Consider the following 25,031-nt stretch of genomic DNA (forward strand, 5'->3'; position numbering starts at 1 on the left):
ATATTTTTGTTAATAATCTTTGTATTCCCTTTAATGAATTCACTTTTATTAATAACCTTTCAATTTTCTGATTTTACATAGTTAACATATATATATATATATATCTCTTACCTGTTGAGTAAGTTTCCATTTTGGAGGTTTGGCCCTAGAATCTGAATTAGACCGCGTTCTAAACCTGTCCATGAACTCGACCTGCCCTGAGGAATGCCTGTTTTTGTTATGGTCATCCAACTGACCTCCCAACAATTGACCCATCGGGGACATGTGATCCCCCTTAGGGTTGGGAACCCCTGGGGGTAACCCTCCCCCGGGCGGACTACACTGTTCCATTTTCCCGGGTGAAATAGAATCTCGTAAATGACTCTCATCCATAGACTGATCCATTTTGGCACTGTGATGTCGTTTACCGGGCTTTTTCACCCCGGAAAGGTCTGATTTTGATCTTGGTCGGAAAGTTTCTGCAAAGAAACTTTTCACTTTGGCGGATGTGGAGGGGGAGTGTTTCATGTCATCACCTGACTGTTTGCGTTGTTTGTTTTTGTTGAACAGCCCCCTGAATCCAGTAGAGCCAGCGCGGGGTCGATAGTCACCCTCTGGATGGTCGTTACAATTCGTGGCATCATTGACGCCCTGTTCCAACAGCGGCATGGCGAAGTTTCCAAGGTCCTGAAGGCAAATGTGAATACATTACTGACATGATACAGGCAATGACTGCATTTACAATATTTACACTGCTCCGACTAATTTGCAATGATTTAATTGGTAAATTAACACTTTTTACTTTTCATTTTATTCATTTAATATTGGCAACTATAATAACATGTAATTCCAAGATTCTATAGACAAATAAATATTGTATATACATGTTGGAATGCTTGCAATGACTAAATTATATCCTATTACCTTTCGTTTAATTCATTTTTGGAGATAAACATGTAGTCATCAGGGTCATTTCTTTTTATTTATTCATATCCCCAAATATTTATCATCTGTGTTATTTTGTGTCTTTATTCATGTGTCCAACTTGACAAACTTTAACCCTTATTTTAAATTCATACATCAGAAATCAATTTTGTTATAAATAGAAGATGACATTGGCATCACAAAAATAATTAGGGAAATTATGAAGAAATTATGAAGAAAATCAATTTAACATTCAAAATAATGGCAGTTTATGTATTTCCAATATGTTTTAAAAGATATATATATCAATATCATTGTATAATAATATAGAACCTGTTTTTTTCTTTTTTTGAAAAATCTAATGTTATAGAGTGAACATATCCAAACTAAATGAGTCTTTTTTTGGTCTCAGATCAGGAGTGTTGGTAATACCGAGAGTCAGACAGACAAAGTGATTCCTACAGGACGTTCCCCTCTGGATACAATTGTTCCCCTGAGATCTAACAGTGTTCTTTGCCAGGATTTCATAATGGCACCCACTCCTCTTCTACACCATGTACACTTACTATTTCTGAGGCCGTCAACCAGAAAATACCTGTTTGAGCGTACGATTTACCATATTACTGTGGAATTATTTGAATTCGAGGTTGCTCAATATCTGAGGATTTCATGGGTATCCAGCTATCGCCCACAAATTAACATCTCCAATGAATCAAAATACATAATCTTGATTTTATATGTATAAAAGTAATTACATAAAATTACATCATCACGAACATCTTAAAAATTTAAAAATCCACTAAAATTGACTTTCATAAATATAAAATAAATCATCTATACACAGTGCAATCTTAGTTTTACACCATATGGGGGGTGGGAACAATATGGCTGATGTAGAGGTTTTAAAATTGTTTTGCCGTCATGTTGCTGACACAACGAACGTTGGCCGCGTATAAGCCTGTGACGCATCAACAGCATGTGGTGCAACATCATCCCAGTCAATAGTTTGGATCGATCAATATATATATGTCAAATTAAAACTCAAAATATCAGAACATGTTCTTTTATCTTATTGGTACATTGACTCAAAATCAAATATTTTTTAAATTGAACTAAATAAGTAACTCAGTGTGATCCATTGCCTTCAAAGTTTGTTCATGTTTAAAAAAGTAAAGCTTTATTGATATTGAACCATATACTGTAAGGAAGAATTACAAATACTGAATGCTGAGGTGATTAGACTGTTAGTGTCAATCAAAAACAATCATCAATTGTCAAAGTCAGCTTTCATGATATTGACTGTGATACACAGGTGAATGTGTATTAATATGTACACAGGTGAATGTGTATCAATATGTACAAAACAAACCTGGTGAAACTTAAAATTGAAGAATTAGAGAGGAGAATTTTTTTTAAATCAGAAAATTGAGGGAAAATTTAAATCTATTTATAGCAAGTCCAGCATGAATAATTTTTACATTTACCACTAAAACATCATAATTATTCAACTATGCTACCTCAATTTCAATTGGTACATTGAACTTATACATGCATTATAGAAAGTTTCAATGCAAATATTTGTATATATGCCTTTACCACAATTGCAATTGATAGCTTCAACTTACAGTTATAAATAGTTTCAATGCAAATATTTGTGCATATATATAACGTTAAAGTACATTATGCACTTAAAGATGCTATTTCAGGGTAAAATAAATCAAAGTGTGCAGATCTATTTCCGTTTTAGGAAATGCACTCTCTAAAGGGAATCTAGAACATCCATAAAATTTTGAAATGAATTTATTGATAATGTGGCTAACATCGTGGCCTCCAAATATATATATCTGTCTTTACTCTGTACCTGTCAACATTTTGTGGGCTTTACTGAGGTTATCTTTTTTTTTTGAAAGTGATCAGAACATGTCAGACTACAGGTGTAAAATTCAAAACTCTTAAAAACTGCAAAACATCACTACAAGGAATCAAATCATATAATTGTGCGATTTATATTGTGTTCATTAGAATAAAATTCTGACTTTAAAGATATCTAAGACAAAAGCATTTTGCCATTGTACATAGGTATATTTTAGAAATCAAGGACTAATGGTACATATTATCAGTAAAACTAAAACAATCCTCAAAAGTGGTGTTTTTTAATCCTCAAAATATTTCTATACCGTAGAAATACTGCAAGTACATGTTTTTCATTTGGTCAAGAAATGATAAGATAAGCTGAATGGTGAGTCATTAATATTCTCAAATCTAACTCTAACCGTTATTTTTCCCCATGATTTGAGCCAGTCAATATAACATCTTACTTTCCTCTGGACCCCTCCCCTGGTCCCCCGTCTTCCATGTGGCCTTTGGGCGGAGCTGGCCTTCGCCCCCCTTTCAGCCTGGTCCTTTTGCGAATGACACTCGATACACTTTGTAAAAAGCTGTCGTAACAGCATGGTCTCCAATAGCAGAGAAATTGTCCTCTAAACTCCCAGATATGTACAAAACTCTGACCCTGTTCTTTCAAACGAAAACCACTGCGTTTACCCCCTGTTATACAGATATGGTGATAAATAACCCAAACTCGGTTTTGTTGTGTACAAATCACCTTCCTGCAGTACGATTGGTCAAAATCCAGGGGAGGTCATCAGAGGTAAAGAGAGAACATGTCACATTGCATCATCGCCTATAATTCTAGGCTGTTGGGAGTTCTCTTTATTGTTTGTTGACGATGAAGGTGAAATTGGATAGAATCCAAAAGAAAGCACAGAATGGCATCCTTACTTTCTGGAGTGGGTCAAACACCTGAGATAAAATGGTCACTGACCCCAATGTCAATAATCCCCCATATACTCTCTCCATAAGCTGTCTTTCTTATTATTTAGTTACATTCCAAACAAGAATATCGATACACTGCCTGTTCGATAAATCCCTTTTATTTCGTTGAAGAAATAAATGGTGGCTGAATCCAATACACCTTGTGTCAATGATCTCTTGATTCAGAAGTTTCTACCACATCATTAATGACCATGTATTTGTCCTACTTCCAGGTTTCCTAGAAATCCATTAACTGCAGCCTATTTTTAGACGGAGGCTCTATGAGCCTCCTCTATTGCTACCGGTCAGCTCACATGTGACGTCGATAGTGGATTTGATGGACACCATCTAGCGGCAAAAATTGCAATATTCGTTTGGGATTCATATTTCAATATTTTTATTGAAATATATATCATTTTTGCAATCACAATAAATAGAACTATATAATACATATTGCGATAAATAAACATAATTTCTCTCGAAAATTTTAGTCCATATGTCAAATTCCAAGTTAGTATGAATATGCATGAGTTTAAGAATAGCAATGGTGTGTAATCGTTTAGTGGCTATTTATACTTTTTATACAGCTTCCTGTCCGTGATGTCAAATAATGAGGATTCCTCAAGAATCATCTTGTGCTGACCGAAATATTGAATAATTATGAGATTCAATGGATAAACACGGCGTGGTTCTTAGTCAGTATCGTATATTACTTGCGCATTATCAATTAATCTCCTGCGGAGATATATCTTTCTTTGTATTGCTACACTCCCGCCCCCGGCATCGATACAGTAAAATGATTATTGAAAAAGTTGAACCACTGCTATGTGAACTTGAGTATTCCCCCAATTAAGTACAGACAACCGTGATCGTATTATGGCACATTTTAGTTTAGTTTAGTTTTAGTTTAGTTTTACTTGGCATGCATACTAAACCCACTATTAAGATGGTGATACAAATAAATTAAACATCCAGATTACATCCTTTAACGCAACCCCCCTCCCTCCCCCCCCCCCCACACACACACATTCAGTATGTGCATAGGTAGAGTACCCAGGCCACGTGCTGTGAAGCTTGATTAATCCTGCATTGTCTGGCCAGCGCTGTCGATTTCAAAGTAAGTTGGGAAGTCAGTGTGTTTTTGCAAGCTGATAAGAGAATTTCGCGTGAAAAAAGTGTAAAAACATTTGACAGATTGTACATGTATATGTACGGGGTATTACAAGATCTACCGCGGTATATTATTTTAGATTTAGCTTTCAAGAGATATTACAGCGAATTCTCTTCATCTTGGATTTTTCCCTTTTTAAACATAGTTAGATAAAAGAATAGAAGTCGTGCATATACTGAATGATTGAATCCATTTACAGCAAATAAAAGCTCGCAATTGCGTGTTAAATATTTTCCGGAAATTCTAAATATATACCTCTAAAATTTTATTTACACCACAAGTAAAATCTGTACAAATTCGTAATATTTTCATCCATTGCAAAAAGTCACATCGAAATGTTTACAGTTGATGCGCTAAGCTGTTGATCAAAAGGCTGAGCAAGCAATATTTACTTTTTGGACCGCCTGAAATGATTAAGTCAACGGTTATTTTGAGCAAAATTTAGCAAAATGAGCTGTAGCGTTTCTTATATATAAATATTTCATCTCCATAACTTTTTGAAACGCTTAAAAATATATTTGATCACTCTACAATCGAAACGTACATTCTGCAAGAGAAAAAGAACAACAACTATGCGAGATTGAGATCATGCATATATTACCTTCATGTAACATTAGGGGTTTTTATGCAGGAACGATTTTTTTCCTATGAAAAAAGTTCACTGTTCAAAAGTTTTTATTGATTATATATCATAAATTTTAGTATGTATTGTGAATCATTAGGTATAGTACTTACTAACAAAATATTTTTTTGTTTGTAATTTGTTTTTGCATATTCCATAAAGGAGCATGAATATGTTAGCAAAGTAGTTTCTGTCCTGTAGTATTTAGTATTGCAAACAATTAATACTCTAAACCTTCTATACCTTAAAATTTGAAGAAGAAAAGCCATTATTATTCTTGGGAGTTGATTTTTATCAACTCTCCTATGCAGCTACTCTGGCAAACTGGAAGTGAAACTGTGTTTGGACCTAACCACAGACCATCGTCGCTGACAAGACCTTGTTCTCGAAAATAATCGATGAATTCGATGTAATGCATATGTTTTCCTAGAATTCTTAAAATTGTCGGAAAAGCCCGAAAATTCATATTATGAAAATATGCGTTATTCAATTACCGATAAGAAACTACTTGGCATGAGAAATTACATATCGTTGATCTTAAGATAAATAGCAATCGATGAAATGAACTCCCGTCGGTACTTCAATACTTGGAATTATTAGATTAATCTCCTCCGCAATGATGCCTCCGTCCCTCAGTACTTTCAGTACTTTGATTTATCATCACATGTGATCCACACAGTTGACTAATTGTCTTCTGCAGAATTAACATGTCAATTCCATTTTAGGAGGTGGTAAAATCACCTCTCTTTTATTTATTTGTACTCTTCCTGAGAAATGTACTGTAAACTAATTACAATCTTGAGACCTCTTACATAAAGAGATTCTTTCAAATTCAAAACCACTGTGACAATTAATTGTGCTCATGCATTGAAATGAAAAACACCTTTTTTTTTTGGAGAAGTGCACTGCATGGGAGGAATATATATATATATATATAATTTTTCAGGTGGTATGGGAGACCTCCATTTTGTGATGTGCTTCCTTAATCGAAATAAAGAATAAAATCAAGAATGGTTTTATAAAACTGTTCACCCCAACATTTGTTACAGCGTAGTGCAATAGGTTTAAACATTAGCTACAAAACTGTATGTCATGAGTTTGAATCCCACTGGGTCATTTAAAAATTTTCCCATTCTTAAGAAATTTTAATTACCTTTCATGGTCAAATATTGTTACATTTGAAAATTCTAAACCGGTAAAAGTATTTTGATTATAATGTACTTCTATCTACATAAATATCGATAGATGTCCCATACCATTTAATAACCACTAGCTCCTCTAAAGAAAATAGAAAAGATAAAAAAAATTGGCTTTTCCTGCCTGCTACAAAGGGCAAGGAAAGGGGTTAAGTGGTGTTTTGTAAATAATGGACGATGTTGGTGGTTTCGGAGAATGGCACTGAAGGGATAAAATAAGGACAATGTTCTAAAACATCAGGAAGGGGATTGTTTTATTGTAGTGGTCAATTATTATCATAACATAAATACTAGGACGTCATGCATTTGTTTGGATTGAAACAATATTATGTGTCAAGGTTTATGTTAACATAATATTCATGTATTAATATAAAACAGGTGAGAGAGAGAGAGAGAGAGAGAGAGAGAGAGAGAGAGAGAGAGAGAGAGAGAGAGAGAGATTAACTCATTATAGAATCAGGAGAGGAAAAGCTTATGTTTTAAGACCATTTTACATCACACTATGAGATACACATACCGGTACATGTACAATGTACCATGAAGAATACAAAAATGCAACAACAGAGCTCCCGATTGCGACAGCTAGATAACAGATGAAAAGGGAGGACGCTCTGATCCAGCAGTGATCGAGCCATGTTGGCAGTCTGTAAAAGCCTCAAGAATTTTGGCAAGGAGACTTGGGGCACACACAAAGTCAGAGCAGTCTGTGTGTAATGTGTGCGAGAGAGTGTGCTGCCAAACCGTGACGATTTCCTCGTCAACAGAACCAAATGTTTATATTACATCAAACACAATTTCTATGCCTTCTACAGCTCTGTAAGAATGCCAACTTCACACATTGCCTCAAAGATTTAGGGCCGATAAATGTTTGGATTAGCATTCTGAGCATGTTGCTGATTCCTGCACCTTTTCCAAAAAAAAAGTTTTCATCGAAAATCTCAGCATCAAGAAGCAGACTGTTTAAGACTTCACACATGTACCAAAACACCATCCTGATAGGTTTCTTAAAGCATCTAGACTCAACAGGCTTGATTCGATAAGAGAGATCGGCTTGATAGTACACAAGAGTAAAATCATCAAAACTGTATAAAACAAAGGACACTGATTTAGTATCGCTACCATTTACCTGTACATGGTCAGCATGATGACATGCCCTTTTTCTGTGGTGATGATGAACGGGGACGTGGTCCCTCTTCTCTGTGTGCAGGTGATCCACTTTCGTATGATTGTTTGCCATTTCCTCTTTCCATGCTTTTTCAACCCTCGATTTCAAACACTGCACATACAGACTAGACATTTTGTCGGAGAAAAATACACAATAAATCCAAAAGAATTCCTTTTTCACACTTTTATTCCATTCTGAAGGCTGAAACACACAACAACAAATCCCCTTCCTTGTGAATTAGAGCTAAAGTGAAATAATCCAGCAGTTTCCTCTTTTTTTTTTTGGTCAGTGAGCTCTTGGCCTGCAGGAGTTTTTTACGCCTTTAAAATGGTACTAGCTGACAGTCTCGACACCACTTTCAGGACATTAGTTAGGCCATTGTTGTTGTAATCAGTGCAGACCCTTTACAAACACCTCTTTCTGATTCTTCCACAGGTTCATGATAACACTTCATCGTAGCCTTACTGCCACAACAATCATATCTAATGCACCGGGTAAAAAAATCTCCCCTGCTCTCCGCAAGGTTCTCTTGCAATTGAAAGAATGTGTTCCTTATCCAATCCGAAATAAAGGCGTTAAAATTATTTTGTTTTCCTAACTCCGCCAGTAGTCATCCTTCTGTCTAGTGCTCTCTTGGCCATTGATCTTCATGAGGAAAAAAAAGTTACGATGACTCAATCAACCCAAATTGTTGTCGGTCATTTAACTACTGTTTAGTTCCCCTCTTCTTCGCTGGATTACTAAAATTTCCATTCGACACTGTAATTAACACACAACAGAGGTGCAGCATTATTCCGGTTCCTCGACATCCCCATCGGTAACCAAATATCAGTCAATCAGTGGCGGGAGGTTTCTCAAAAGAAGCGAATGGTTATAATGTACGCAAGGCGAGAAAAGCTCATACACATAATTACACATTCTTAAAATAGCTATCGCTGAATGCCATCACCAATTAGTCTATAATTAACATCAGAACCTCTTGCTTCATCATGAAGTCTATTCTGAAAGAGCCCTCCTGTGTCAATCCACTTCAATCCACTATCACCTCATTGTAAAAACATTCCTTACCCACATTATTACTCTAAGGAATCATGAATCTCTCCATTAGAATCAACTGAGGAAATACATCTTTGAATCTAACGAATGATGTCAATATAAATATGATGTAAGTAAAGTCTTTTAATAAGTGCTCTTTTTCAAGAGGTAATCACGAACAAAAACTTTTTCTCTATTGCTGGTAATACTGGCAATCGATGAATGTAGTCTCTTTATATAAAAATATCACATAACTGCTACATGCAGATATTTTTGCTTTTTACTGTAACACCAATAATGTCCCGTTTCTGAAAGACCTCGGGGACCAGACGCAGATCACAGCAGTTCCCCGTCGTACAAGCTCAGAGTCGATAGTTACAATTCTCATCTCTTGGGGGGGATGTTCCTAACATCCGAACTGCATTTAAAGTGGAGGGGCCAATCGATTTCCGTTGCGACTTGTCATGTTTCCCTGTCACTCTCGTCATAAATGGCCATAAAAGCAATCATGTTCCCATTGTGAACGACGCAATATCAAAGAGATGTATGTATGTACATATATATAATTTACCAGTAGTTATTTATTTGGTATATTATACCAAATAAATACCTATTGTTATCTTCAGTGCCACGGAGCAATTTTCAAATCTAATTCAAAAATAAATCAAGCTGAAAAAATCATTCTAATTTATATCCCCGCTCTTCCTGCTTTATTTCAACCAAGGCGAAACTTTTTTATGCAGCTGCACATAGAATTTGATGAAGGTTCTACAACATTTTGGCTTCTCATCTTGCCAATAAATCTGAAAGCTCTTAAACACCATGTGTTTTCATCATGTTGTAATGGCACGCAACATGAGATGTTGGTACAACCCTGGCTATGTTACAACAATCTGATAACCTCCTCACACTAAACTCCTAAAATTTGACAAGCACCTGTTCTTCTCTTCTACCTCAGTCAGAGTTATCTTTCTTTGCCCATTAGTTGTGTTGATGCATAAAATCAAATCGAGTCGAGTAACTAATTTTTAATTTTAGTCACCTTTGGCAGTATTTGTTGCATCGTCGGATACCCACAGGTGAAAGCATCTTTTACTTATTACCTGGTGATACGTGAAAAACTCGATGACCTGTGGTTATCCGATGATGTATTTGTTGGTGTTTTTAGAAAGAGGGGGAAGGGGAATAAAACTGAAAGAAAAAAGGGAGATTCTAGCAGTGCCAATAGATTTAACAAAACAAATTACACAACCTGTATGATACAATGAAGAAAATATCCAAATGTTCAGGGCTCTTTTTGTTGAGCTGCATCAGATTTGTACTGAAGTGCATTTGCCATACATTGCCAAAGAGTGGGGTTGGTGGGCGAGGTGAAAGGGTGAGTATTCTCAAAGCCAGAATGACTTGGTACTAGTGAAGTGCTCCAGAATCTGTAGAAAGTGGCCCTCACCTTACAATTACTGGTGTTTGTCGCAAAAACTCTTCTCCCTGAATCAGTGGAGGACAGCTATAACAATATACAAGTACACAGGCTTGACGTGACTGTACAAATGATGAGAGAGAGAGAGAGAGAGAGAGAGAAAGAGAGAAAGATAGACAGGCAGAATATGAATGAACACTTGCTAAAATGCCTACTCTCTAAAAGTTTTTTGAAATATTTTATTTGGCTTCGATAAAGAAAGACCTGCTGTTCAATTCCAGCATTAAACTGTTCAAAATTTATTATAGGGTTAGATGTCATTGAATTTTTTTCAATTTTGTTCTGTTTTTTAAATGGCACAGGTGACATAATAATGCGCACCACAACCTACTTGGCTTTGAATTTTGATGAAGTGTCGATAGATTAAGGACCTTGTATTAGAAAGGCTTGTGCAATATAGCCTACTGATAAGATAGAAGATCTGAGATATACAAACCATTGTCACGGTAGGATCATTGCCTTCACTGCCACTACCCCTTCCCTTGTCATTTACCTATGGTGCTTTGTTACCTTCACAGGTGTTATCAAGGTATATAAGTAAAGGTGTGCAGGTAAATAGTCTACCAAGAATATCACTCCCACTGAAGTGTTCAATGCCAGTTTCCTTTGACTACAGTTGCATTTAACAGCAATATGAATCCCTAATTTTAACATCAAGTTCAACCCCCTTCCCTTTACCATCAACTTAAAGCAGAACATGTACAATTGAGAGGATTATTATTCAAACAAACATACTACAAACCTTGAATTCCTAAATCCTGTCTTGATGCTAATTTAAACAGTTTTTTAAGAATCCATTGAGTTGACATATGATCATCAATATGTCTGCCTACTTAGAGGTCAGATCAGAGCACTTCAAACACATCAATCTAGGTCAGAGGTCATCCACTTCCTGAGGCTATGTTAATGTGACCTGTTCAACAAGACAACTGACCAGGGGCCTGCATTATGATCATTGTTCAGGAGGCCTGAGTGTAAGTAAATAACACTGAACAATACCTGGTCACTGTTCACCCTGTTTAGTGATCTCCTTCCTATTTGTTTGCTCCAACAATCTACTGACCATAAAGGTCCCCAATAGACTTTAAGATTCATTTTCCGATTAAAATCAAACTGACCACTTAAAGCTCAAAATCTCTATTTAAATGTTGTGGATAGTTCATATAAACTGGGGCTCTGTTAGTGATTTATACTGTTCTGATTTTAAACGGACTAAATCAAAGTAAATGCGTTCTTTCAAATGCTGCTAAATGGCCTACACAAATTAAATTGATCTATAAAAAATTTCTTGAAATTATAAGAAGAAAATCTTATGTAAAATGAAGATAATGGGAAACTTGCTTGCAAATCTTATAATTTTTAGTTCACACGTCTTTAATGTACACAGTGTTCATAACTATAAAGAGTTATTCATAGTAAGTCAACTAAATTCGGATATCAACAAGGGGTCTGTTATTAAATATAATAATATTACGCTGCTTACTGACACCCATACCTTACATACCTTCTAACACTACAGAAATCACAGAATTAGCTAGAAAATTTCTGGGCGTATTAATTAAACTGGAAATACAAAACTCAAAGTACAAACTTGATTCAATATAGTTTCCAATCAAGCAGAGGCTGAAATCATGTCTGCACCCAATAAAGATGCACAAGCTGTTAGCACCATATACCGGTAAATCGGAACATCTGTCATCAGGTCCCCCGTACCTGTATGGATCTATGGAGTTTATGGGCTGATCATGCACAATAATTACAATCATGTTAATCAGCTATGGACCAGCACATCACATAGATAATAGACTTGATATGTGTATATTGTTAATTTATAATACTTTCATGTTAAATACTGAAATCTGATTGGTTAAGACGCAGTTGATAATCCATTCTATTACCCTCAGCGTTAGCAACACACTTGGCAACGGGTAACACAACAAATTGTTACATGCGCGTAAATTATGCGCTTACGCTTCACCATAGAATTCACGTTATTCCGTAAAGGTTTCTTTAGAATTAAGCATTCAGTTTAATAAAATAAATAGTGCCTGTTTGGGAGGGTAAATAAAGAGCTGAAATTGACATCCCTCGAAAACCATTGTCAACCTCTCCTTCGCTTCCGTTGACAATGGCTTTCTCAGGGTTTCAATTTTAACTCTTACCCTCCTAAACAGGCACTATTTATATAATGTTATGACATGCTGATGTACATTTGCCCGACTGTTACATGTTTATGTACGTGAATGGTCTATTTTGTTTGAAGAATCTCTCTTTAACAATTAATTCTTTAATAATTGTAATCTTGTATGCCCCCAGGTCCCAAAATTGGAAATAAAACTATTATTATTATGTTCATGCAATATTGTTATGTTCAACTTATCATTGTCCTTCCAATGTCATCGTCAGAAACTAACCTGTATGTCTCAGACTCACTTATATGTACCTACTGAGCTAGCTAGCTACTGCTAGAGACTGTTCAGCATTTCTCAATTTCACAAACATTTAGAACCATTTTAACAAGAGCTTGGACTTTGGGTAGTTGTGTCAAACAGCAATGTGACGTAGGCCTGTCTATTTCATTGCTGGCCACTCATGGCTTTTGAAATCAACAAGATTTGTCTGGCTTTTGAGCTAAGACTACACAATCGATGCATATTTTGCTTGAAACCACGTCATTTTTTAACTTCTTTTGACACAAGAAATAGATAGCTACGGCAAACCAAAATTCCAAGGTCTTGTTAAAATGGTTTTAATATGACTCTCAATCCATTAATGAAAAAGCAAAACTCAATTTTTTAGAGATATGATAAAGAAGATGATGTTGCAAAAATACAGTTATACCCCAACTCGATCAATTGGAACTTTGACGGTTTCTTTGGATGATGCAAATTCCATAGATGTTTTAAGTGCAGCGGCTCAATAATTAAGATGTATTACCTTTGTCATGGTGCCAGGTGTCAATTTATGACATAAATATAAAATCCCCCTTAACAATACTATATCCTTCCAAACTTAATCAATAATCTCCAAAATCCTTGATCACTGAATATTTCTCCACAGAATAAAAAGTATTGGTGCACAGAAAAAATGGGTCTCAATTAAATCCCTCTCTTTGAACTCGTTTCTTTTTTTTGAGTGAACACTTTGTATGATTCTTCTATACAATGGAAACAAGTGAAGCTCTGGCTTTATGGCTGATCTCTGCGCACCAAACCAATTCCGACTTTCACATTGCATCCACCAACATATACACCATTAACTAAGTATAGGCAGAAGACTTGATGAACTTACCTAAAAGAAAGAGAGAAAAAACCATGAATATTCATATTCTATCATAATTAAAACATTATAATTTATATAAATAGATTTGTTATCATTAAGGTAATATAAGTCTATACCCTTATGTCATATTTAAATTAATATAAAATCTTCATAAATATACACACTTTAATTGCATTTATTAAGATTTTGCGTTAATCTACATGTGACATAATATAAGTGAAATGCTAATCATGACTTTCATTTACAAGGTTCTCTTAGATTTGTATTAAATAATAAAACAATTCAGAATAAAAGAACTTCAATTTCAATTTTTTTTAATTTGATATTCTCAATTGTGGTTAAACCCTATAAAAGTACTATTTGCATGCTTGGATTCTGACATTGATTTGTGCAGTATAGATCTGGAATTTTTCAGAAAAATCCAAATATTTAACACATTTCATTTGAATTATTGAATACTTAACATCATCACGATCAATATTAACTCAATGGGTGGGCCCCAAATGGTTTACTTTAAATTGTCCAAGAGAACAAACTGTTTAACACAAATGATTTGGCATCGCAATCATTGATTAACCTATAACAACTGTAGTAAAAGGTTGCCTGGTTTATTCAGAATGAAAACCAATATATTTCAACAAACAGGATGTGTATGATTCCCATGGCATGTCATTAAATACTGCAATTCACTCTAGGGCAAAAACCATTTTACAAAAAAAAAAACAACTTATAAAATTGAAACCATTGTATCAAAATGTCACATTGTTCAGTAGAGTCTGACAAACTCTTCTCACTAGGGGACAATTCCCATCTTCCAAAAAAAATCAAGCCAGTAAATGAATTCTCCAAACCCTTGAAATACAAATGTAATTATAGCACAACCTGACCTCCCTAGCAAGTGTGTTAAAAGCTTTTATTTTGGTTCTAAAAGTGACTTGTTTTAAGTAGACATCTGACTGTCTCCATAAACATTAATAGATATGTACCATGTTTCTGATAGTATATTATATTCACTTAAGAGCTAGTGTATCAGAAACATTGTGGACAAAAAACAAAATTCAAAATGCCACCTCAAAGACTACCAAAGCAAATTTTTGCTGTCTCCGATGAAATCTGCCATCTTAAATGAATTAGTTGGACATCTAATATGCATAAGAATAGCAACAAAAAGAGAAATTTTTCCCCTTAAAAGAACAAAGAGCAAAGAAAGCTCTTGTTTTTTTTATCTTTTCACATTGCATGGAGTCCCATTCATGTGCAACTGAAGCATCTTAAGGTTCGACGGATTGCACTTTGATATATAAATAATAAATATACAGTTGAACTTCGGTACCTTGAACACCGATATCTCGAATACAATGGATATGTTGAAGTGATTTTTAAGTCCCAAACACTTAAACTTTAAATATTTTACCCTTGATATCTTGGATATCTCGAAGTTTTTAACCAGTCCCATCTAGTTTGAGATAACGAGGTTTGATTGTATCTTAATACAGCGGAACTTTTGTTATGTATACATGTTATATGTAGAAGTGTGTTGGAAATCCGGTTTGTTTATGTGATCTTTTAAAGTCATTTTCTCTAAAAATTTCTCAAAAAGCATCTTTGTTTTTTCAGAAATCTCAGAAAGTTCTACATAACAAGGTTTGTCTGTATGTCATCAAAAGAATTTTCTAACAAAGCTAATTAAGCTGCTACACCTTCATGTCGTTTTATTTAGAAACTAATTCCGACCCCCCCATCAGTTTTCTTTGAAGCCTTCATTTGTTGACTTAATCCAATCAATTGTAATTTCAATCTTATCTTGTCTACTTGCTAGCTTCTTCAATTTCGGGTAAAAATTGATGAATGTGGTTTATATAAATGTTGTAATAACATTTGTCTACTCAACTCATAAATTGAATCCACCTATGTGAAACTCATCATTGTTGAAGACATCTATTATAGCTAGTTAGTAATTTTTTCACCTATCAAATAAACTTTCATTACCAAATATCACTCAGAATGAACCAATTATAAAACATGAACCTATCGATACATCATGAACATGCACTGCTGTAAGACATGAACACCAACACTGGTTCACCATGCATGAACTTTACAGTCACCATGAACAATTCTGCACACACCACTGATTTATGGTATCCAAACAAGTATCTTCACAATCAAAGGCTCACACTTACTGTTAACACAATGGTTCATATATAAAGTTGTTCATAGGTCTCCAGTTTGCTGTCACCACTATGGTTAAAAAGTCTTTCATAAGTCTCCAGTTTGCTGTCAGCATGATGGTTCAAAAAGACGTTCATAAGTCTCCAGTTTGCCGTCAACACAACACATGAACCTTTGATTCCCTCCAACAAGGATTATAATTATCAGAACAACAAGAGCAGAGAGCAATAATCAAACAATCCTTTGTCTTAATCTTTCATTAAACAAGATGGTATGGTGCTGTCATTTGAAGCCTCAACACTCCCTCTTTGATGTCACCTCTCCAGAATCAGTCGATAAGTGTTGATTGATTCTCACGTCCAGCTCAAACAAGCTGAACTAAAACTGGTTCAATACAGTACTGAGGATGGACTATGCAAATGATGGACTGTGCAAATGATAGACTGTGTAAATGATGGACCAAGTAAATAAGGGCTAAAACGGAGTGCCGGCCAGCATATGGTGGTCAAGTAGAGTTTAACAAAAGTGCAATTTATGGAAATAAATGTATACCCTTAGTGGTAATGGACAATAAAGGCCAAAATTACAGTCAATGTAACAGAAATATGATGGACATATCAATTCATTCACTGCTTAATCATGCATGTATTTTATATACATGTAGGATAACACAATCAAGGTATTCTCTTCTAAGAAGTGGACAGGCATTACAGCCCATTCTCTTTTGAGAAGTGGACAGGCATCCTCTACATCCACTTCCAAGTGGATGACTAGGCTAATTGCCTGTCCACTTCTCAAAAGAGTAGGCAATGCCTGTCCACTGCTCAAAAGAGAATAACTTAATGTAGCATTTATATCAAATCACAGTAAATACACTATGTTAAAATCAAATCAACATGGAAAATATAGCAGTTTTGAAACGAACCACTGGTGTGAGAGACACTGGTTGGGGATAATAATTCCAGCTGCTGACCATTCTTGACAGGGAAACTAGGTCATACAACAAAACTAATTATACACTGAGGTCATTCCTGAGGGCAGTGGCACTCTCTGGGCTCAAGTGTTGCAAGTTCAAGTTGAAGAAAAACAAGAGAAGACTTTAAATTTCTTTTTTCTTGGGGAAAGGGGGGATGAAGAGGGGAGAGAGAAAGCGAATTTCCTGTTGCTTTCTGGAGAGAGAGAGATGTAGAGCGGAGTCAGCAGAAATGGGTACATGGAGCCTAAACAATCTAGAGATAATTGTAACTTAATCATACCTATCAAAACCAAATTACTAAACATCAAGGGAATTCACATGGTTTCACATCTCTACTTAGTGAACCTAGCCAAGAATCACTGCAGAGTGAGTTAATCCAAGAGCTACATCATATGCTCAGCAGGACTTACTGCACTTTGATGCAAGACGAAATGGTTAATCCCTGCTGAATATGAACCCATTGCTTCCAATTTCAGCTAATTCTCAGCCAATGTGGATTACATACATTTAATTCAACTAATATTTAGAGAGCTTGTCCATTGTTCATCTCTCTCTCTCTCTCTCTCTCTCTCTCTCTCTCTCTCTCTCTCTCTCTCTCTCTCTCTCTCCTTTTCTAAGTAACAGTATGCTTTCACTTATTGTTAAGTTCATTCATTTGTTGACAAGCTGATGCATCTAATGAAGATCAATAGAAAGAATTGAAAAATTTCAACATACTGGGTTGCATGACCATCAATATTTCATGCATGACAGCAGAAGTTCAACTACCCTATGACTAGGACAACATTGTTTAATTCAAAATCCAGGCTTTGACCTGCAAAAACATTGTTACGTGTAAATACTAAACTCCTTACTTTAAAACACTGTTATATACTTATATCTACAGAACTATAAACAATTCCTACTGTCCACTTTAAATTCTATTTTAGAAAGTATTATTGCATATTATTTCTTTGTGCGACTTTAAACCAGAGGGTATTGCTCTCTGAGCAATGACAAATTCCTAGAACTTATAATACTTGCAAAAATCCCAAATCCCAAATTCGATTTCACCCAATTCAAAGGATTAATCTGACTTTAAATAACATCAGAGATATTGTGTGCAGATGTCCCAGATATTCAGTAAGGTGCTATACCCATGATTTCAAAATGCATGTACTCCATGAAACACAATACTTACAGTGTAAATAGGGATTTTATTAAAGAACGAAGTTCACTGATGTGTGACAGTCATAAGCATGGTGACAACTGCCTGATCTAGAATACAAAAGTCGTGCACCGTGTTAGCCTTCATTGACACATCATAAATTACCAGTGCATGTGGCCCTCTGGTCTAATTATACTTCCCAATTGATTCCTTTTATTGTTTTACAACAGCTATATTACCCAGTATATACATAGAGGCTATCTACACTACTGTACTTCAGAAACTTGCCAACCAATATTCTAGTTTTGAAATCCAACAATAAATCAAATTTGAATTTCTATAAGTTCTGAGTGTTTTATGATTACTTCCATGAAAAGTCCTTGGCATTAAGATATCACCCTCAATATAAAACTCCATGTGGGTTTGACACACTTTGTAAAAGACCCAGCTTTTCACAGTAGCAATAAACTTGATTTCTCTGAATAAACTTACCTGAAAAAAGTATACAATTCCAGAAAAAAAACTGAGAATTTCTGCTGCCTCACAGTATATATTATAGGCCCCAATACACACTATCACAAAATCAGTAACTGAAGTCTCAGTGAACAAAGGGGCTCCTTACTTCATTCACAGAGCTGACTCTCCCCGGCTCTATCGCGTGGCGCACACATGTATGTACTGTATAGGGTTGGCGGGTCTCGGGTCTCTGATAAAACCGGGCTGCGACCTTCACCTTCAACAGATCAATAAGTGAGCGTGGTGCCCCCTTTACTGTTTACACATAGTGTGTACAGACTGAGAGGGGCCCCTATAGGGAGTTTCCCCAGGTTCTTAGTCTTTAATCTCACACACAGGACTCAGTGTTTGTGTGAGCTTATGCAACAAAGACAGCTGGTGTTGATTTACAAACTATTGGGTAACACAAGGCCCAAGTGTTTGAGTTTCACACTTTTTTTTTGCTCAACGCGTCACACACCCTTATTCTAGCTTCCTTTTCCTGATAAAAAGAAATACATTAAGTAAACAGGTAAAATTTTTAAAGAATGATGTAACTTCAGTATTTATGTTTACCTATACATCTATCATTCTACACGTTCCAAATTAAAATGCCCTAAGTACATGTTTGCACCCCACAACGATTACTACGTTCTACTAAGTATTTATTTACGATCACGTCAGACTTTAAATATACACATCTGTCATTCCTTAGGACAATGGACACTTCCACTTGACTATTTAACCTGTGTTACTTAGACAGAAGCCTATTACTTCCAGAATCAATCAGAGTCTTATACCAATGATATTTAGTGATATCAATATGATTTACAGCCTCTTTTTGATAGCAAGTCACTCTATCGTTGTCCACATGCTTGAGCGTAGGACATCGGCATGCATGTATGTTATGACAATTTTTGTTCATTATCAGCTATTATCAAGGAGGGCATTGAATTGGACACACTTCTTGTACTTTGACATTTATTACCATATAGCATAGTGCATTTATCGTACATGTATATGTACTTTTACGCAGGTATGTTGTTTGCCAATGCTATCTATGTTCTTCATATTCTTTATCAAAACAAACTGATTACAAAATCATTAGATAATTGTCTAGCCATCAATGGTATGCATTAGCATGACTTTTGAAATTGCAACCCCCCCCCCCCCCCCCCTCCAACACCACCATCCCTTTTCCATCCTCTAGTGTCTAGTGACATTGAAGTCTACAAATCCTTAATAAACATGCCTTTTATTCAAACTTTACATTCTATGTAGCTCTTCATTCTGACGTTCCTTATCTTGCATCTAATGACCAAATAATTTTTACACATACAACTCCCTTAAAAAAAAAAATGGCTTGTGTGAATTAATGGACATGTCTTGATTTACCATCATGCTCAAAAAATATCTGTGGCTTATCTGAACTCTCATAAGTATATAATTACGAGTTTACAACTATGCAATTCTCAGTTTTTATTGCCATTCAAAGACATAACATTTCCATTACCAGCTAGAATCAGACCTTTCTCTTTCCCATAAACAGAGCACTTTGTAACGGAGAAATTGATGATCTCTCATGCTGGCTTAACCAATCAGCAGAGAGATTCTGTGTGTACCAACCAATCAAGAACTTACGTTGTGTTTCTCTGAAACATTTCACCCCTTTCCCCATCTTACTTAGAATATTGTGCTACATTGCTAACCTTGATCTATAACATTTTACCAATACCCCCATATAACTTCTATTATAATGTCCATCCAAAGACAGAAATATACCGGTAATGTTAACAGTAAACTGATCCCCCCAAAAGTATGTTGTCTGCCAATCATCACAGCAAGATACCATAAAGAACCAACACTTAAGTAACTGATTATTGAAAAAGACAATTCAAATGCCACATGGAATTACAATAAACTTTTCAAAGTAATGTAGTTCTGCCATGCCAGTGCAGAAAAAGAGGGCTTACCCATGAAACCTCTGGCAGTGCATGCACATTACACATTATGTATGATACTGTCACTATCCACATAAGATGTTATTTTAGCATTACATGTACCTAGAGACCAATTCTGACTCATAAAACAAGAGCAAAGAAACCTCAGCAATCAAACAATCAATCATAATGAAAGGTTTTTTTGGTGTGTTTTTTTTTTTATATATTTAGGGGCATATTTTTGGCAAATTCTATGATCTGCCTTTTGCAGTTAGACATCCTTTTACTAAATATTCCAAAACACATATGAAACATTCAAAGTACTTTTAATTTTTTGGCAAATATACATTGTATCTAAACTTTATATGTATGCTGCAGTGTTCAGATATCAGTACTATGGACCAAATCTTAGTAGAGTTATCAGAACCATTATGACGATCACACATACCCCTACTTATACTGTTTACATTTCACCAATACATCAACTGCATAGTTAATACAAGAATCTGAATTGATAACTATATTAGATGTTTATATATATCATTATGTCAATTATGTATATGTAACATATCAGAAAAGAAGAGATTATAATTATATCTCAAATTCTCAATCCAATTGAAAATGTAAGGGAAGGGGGGCATATTGATAATTGACCGATCTTTGGAACAGATATCACTAACATTAATCATTCCTTATTGACTAAAACAGATTCTGTGAGTCAGATATACACATCTCCACTTTATCATCTTTTGAATCATCATGATCATGACCTTATCATCAAAGAACATTTGGTAAACAAAGCTAAACAAAGCTTGTTTCTGATTTGTATAATTCAGTGTTTATCTCCTACTGTTGATCAACAATAAACAACTCATCAGCCCCCATCAAGAGGCCTTCAATTAACATTTAATTGCTCAGAGGCTGTGCTGCAGCTTTGCTGTATTCTATTGCTAGATTAGTTCCACGTACTGCTTATTAAGCTGTATCTATTAGCTCGATTTATTTTCCAGTATTTAGCTGTATCTTTAGCAAGATAAGGGTCCACTGTTTTGCTGTATCTATAGCTAGATTAGATCCACTGTTTTGCTGTATCTATAGCTAGATTAGGTCCACTTGAAGCTCAAAGGACATGGAAAATTTCCATCTTCAGACCATCCCGTTTTCACCAAAGGGAAGAAACACCTTAAGTTCCCCAGTGAATCAGTCAACAAGCATAATTCATTAGGAAACTCCAGATATAACCGGCCACCTCTCCAATCATTCTTCAATTTACAACAAGCAGCCTCATTGTAAACATGTTTACACCATGACAGAAGAGTTAATCTATACTGTCTTCAATTAGATGAAAAGATGGACTCTTCAGACTTGGAGACTCTGAGGCATTATAAATACTCCTTCATTCTGTTGCCATATAACAACTCTATCAGGCCAACAGGGGGACATTATTTCAGATGACACTCTAATGACCAACACCCTTAGGTCTGACCTTTACCAGGTGAGAAATGGACTTGTGATGTCTCTCGATACAGTGGCCAGCAATTGCTTTTGCATGGTATAATTCATATTAAATAAATTACATATGGAGTTCGCCTTTTGGAAATGCCCATATCATACTACAATGCAACACGTATTAGGTGAACATACAAATTCTAAGCTTGTAACGAACTCTCTCAAGTTTCAATCCCTCTATTTTAAAATTACAACATAAACAGATCAAATATAAGAATTCACTGAACACAATTCCCAACCACTGACATCTCCAGTCGTTTTCTATAACCGTTTTACTGTATGCATCTTAATTACCCCCTGATAACATACTACATCCATTTGCTCCGTGAACAGACCTCACCTCATTCTGAAACCTAGCTACTTTGTTTATGACCACTATAAAATCAAGTGCTCCTGCAATGACCTTGGATAAAGTCCATTAAGACTATAATTAGCAACAGGAACCCTTGGCAGGAATATTGATGGAACAACCCAAAAAGACCCAAGACTTGGGGTAGGCTGTCACAAAAGCCATAGCTAGAGCAGCACAGAGCAGTCATAACATTTTAGACAGCAAATACTATTGGTACATTCTGATTCAACCTTGAACTATATGAGAGAAAAATTGATTCCAAAGGTTTTAAAAGGACATAAAGCATGCATGCATACAGAAGTTCTTTGACCCTTGCAAAACACTTTTGTTAGTGGAAGGTGTCAAGATTAAAGCAAAAAAAGGAATAAAGGTTTCTGACATTGCTAAATACATAGTTACAAGGCAACCGTTATTTAATGATATGAAAAATAGTAGGCAGGCATTGCATAACAACATTTCATTTGTCAATGATTTCAAATTGCCAAATGTCCTTAATTTGTTGCTGTCAAATGAAAAATTAAATATATACCCTATGTGACAGGCTTTCTGCATGAATTATGCAAGCTTCAAAATAATATTATAACTGTACATTTGAAAAGGAACTGTCAGAGCCATTGTTGTTCTGAACAACACCTGACAGGAGAAATTGATGTCTTCTAGTATGTACATGTATACGTTTTCTGTGATAATGTAAGGTTCATCTGTCATGACATTTACATTACTAATTCAAAACAATGACATTGAAGAATTCATTGGTTGAATCAATAAAATCAATTCAAAATATAATGATTCTCACACAGTTTAACTGTTGTAACTTGTACTGAATAATTATTTTTATGTTTTTTATCTAAAATTCAAGGATTTACACAAAAGAAAACACTGAAATATTTGGTGCTTGTCTGCTTGAGTACACATAATTTATATGGATTTTTTTTTTTTTTTTTTTAAAATAATTGATTTTTGCAACTTAATTCAATCATCCCATTTTAAAAGAAAAAAGATACCAAAATGAAAAATATGCACTATGAACAGATTAAATTGCTTTGACTTTAGCATTGATAGGTCATATTAGCATGCTACCTGGCAAATACTGCCACTAAGTAAAGATCAAAATTGTGTGATGTGACCTTGGATGTACATGACCTTGACCTCATCAAAATGAATCTCATTTTCATTTCAAGGGTTTGAACACATTAATCAGAACAGAACAGAACACAAAGAGATGACATCTGAAATACTGCACGTCCCCGTACTCATTTATTTATCTGATATACTCAACATTTAATATAATTTCAGAAAGGTTTGATTAACGAGAACAATTTTTCTCTGTTGGGAGATATTATCAATTCAAAAATGCTGTGGCCGACAATGGCTAAATCTCCCTGCTTTTAATCTCAATCATACAGTGAGCTATGACAGCAGATTATGTCACGCTGAGGCAGTGCCATCTAAATGTCTTTTAGAGTTTTCAATCTTTCTGACAGTATGAGGAAGCCAAAGGATGACGAACAGGAATCCCAGTCAGCAGTTTTCAGAGACAGACCATGAGGAATAAAGAACCTGTCCAGAACACTCAGCTGTTAGCCAATGTTTTCTTCACCTTACTTGGGGACTGACTAAGAAATTCTGCAGTTACAGGGCATTTTATTGTCACTCTGTACAAAACACATTACCATCCATTATATCTTACTGTCTCAGCAGCCATTCACTTTACAACTTGATGGGAATTTATGGTGATCTTGCTTAATCAGCTAAATCTCAAGTCTTATTTTCTCATTGCAAAGATTCAGTGTTAACTTGGAGATTTAATTAAACAAGTTTTAAATTTTCTACCTGAATGCTTCTAAGTTGTCAAGAATAAACTACTGCTTCTATCAAAAAAATTTCACTCTGTTTTTCATTGGTATTTGTCTAAACGATCTGCAATCCACGGCAGTCCAATAACTTTACAGCTGATGAGCCCACTGTGACATCATTGTTTACGTTTGAATTCACACAAGTCGCAATCAGATTCGCAATCAATCTCTGTCAATTACTCCACAGAAAACAAAAGTGATAGAAAGGTGAATAATTAGTTTTCTGCGTCTCAAAATTAGAAACCTGCAACTAATGGTGCAGTGAGTAATTAAATCAACGCAAATCCAGATCTGTTTGCTGATGAAATATCATGACTAATATTCCTATGAAGCAGCTTTTTTTAAAAAGAGTTTAAGTTTAAACTTACTAAATTTCATAACCAAAATAGGGCACACATACCGGTATATTTACAAATCAAAACAGGAAACTTAATATTTCATTCAACCTACCAGTATATTTTGGTCAAAGGATCGTGTGATTATATAAAAAAACTTGCACAGTCTTGAATGAAAACAATATGATTGTGTTGACTCCATTGCACAAAACTTAGTTCAATGATATCTTGAATCAGATATCATAGTTTAAAGTTTCCTTTCTCTCAAACTTCCTATTACAAAATTGCTTAAGATTCAATTTCAGCTCTGAGCCAATTGCAAACAATTAACAATTTAACTTTGTTATTATAGTATAAGCTATACTCCCAATAAACATGTTTACAAGAAGGTTATGCATGCAGGTGTAATATTGACATTGGAGGTCAACAATAACCAAGGTCACGGTCACTTAGAAGGTTGTATGACTCAGAATTAATTTAGAAGAGAACAGCCAATTCCAAGACTTCATAATAAACAGTACAATCAGTTATCTTCTGTAGTATGTGTCATCATGTTTACACAATCAACATGAAATAAGGCC

General features: G+C 35.2%; 1 protein-coding gene across 15 annotated transcripts in view; it reads right to left on the reverse strand.

Annotated features, from left to right (window-relative positions):
- The window catches only part of LOC128163149 (5'-AMP-activated protein kinase subunit gamma-1-like), a 112,534-nt gene that overhangs the window by 25,867 nt on the left and 61,636 nt on the right, over positions 1-25,031 (reverse strand). For 7 of the 15 annotated variants that reach the window (XM_052826676.1, XM_052826675.1, XM_052826669.1 and 4 more), the window contains one exon: positions 112-666. In XM_052826676.1, coding sequence (XP_052682636.1) covers positions 112-666 — 555 coding nt within the window. Of the gene's footprint in view, positions 1-111; positions 667-3,221; positions 3,372-7,832; positions 10,286-10,356; positions 10,414-11,128; positions 11,263-13,323; positions 13,625-18,455; positions 18,640-25,031 lie in introns of those variants that run through there. The other 8 variants (XM_052826667.1, XM_052826666.1, XM_052826670.1 and 5 more) reach the window with 6 other exon arrangements.

This window comes from Crassostrea angulata, chromosome 9 (genome assembly GCF_025612915.1).
Source record: "Crassostrea angulata isolate pt1a10 chromosome 9, ASM2561291v2, whole genome shotgun sequence".
Lineage (NCBI taxonomy): Eukaryota > Metazoa > Mollusca > Bivalvia > Ostreida > Ostreidae > Magallana > Magallana angulata.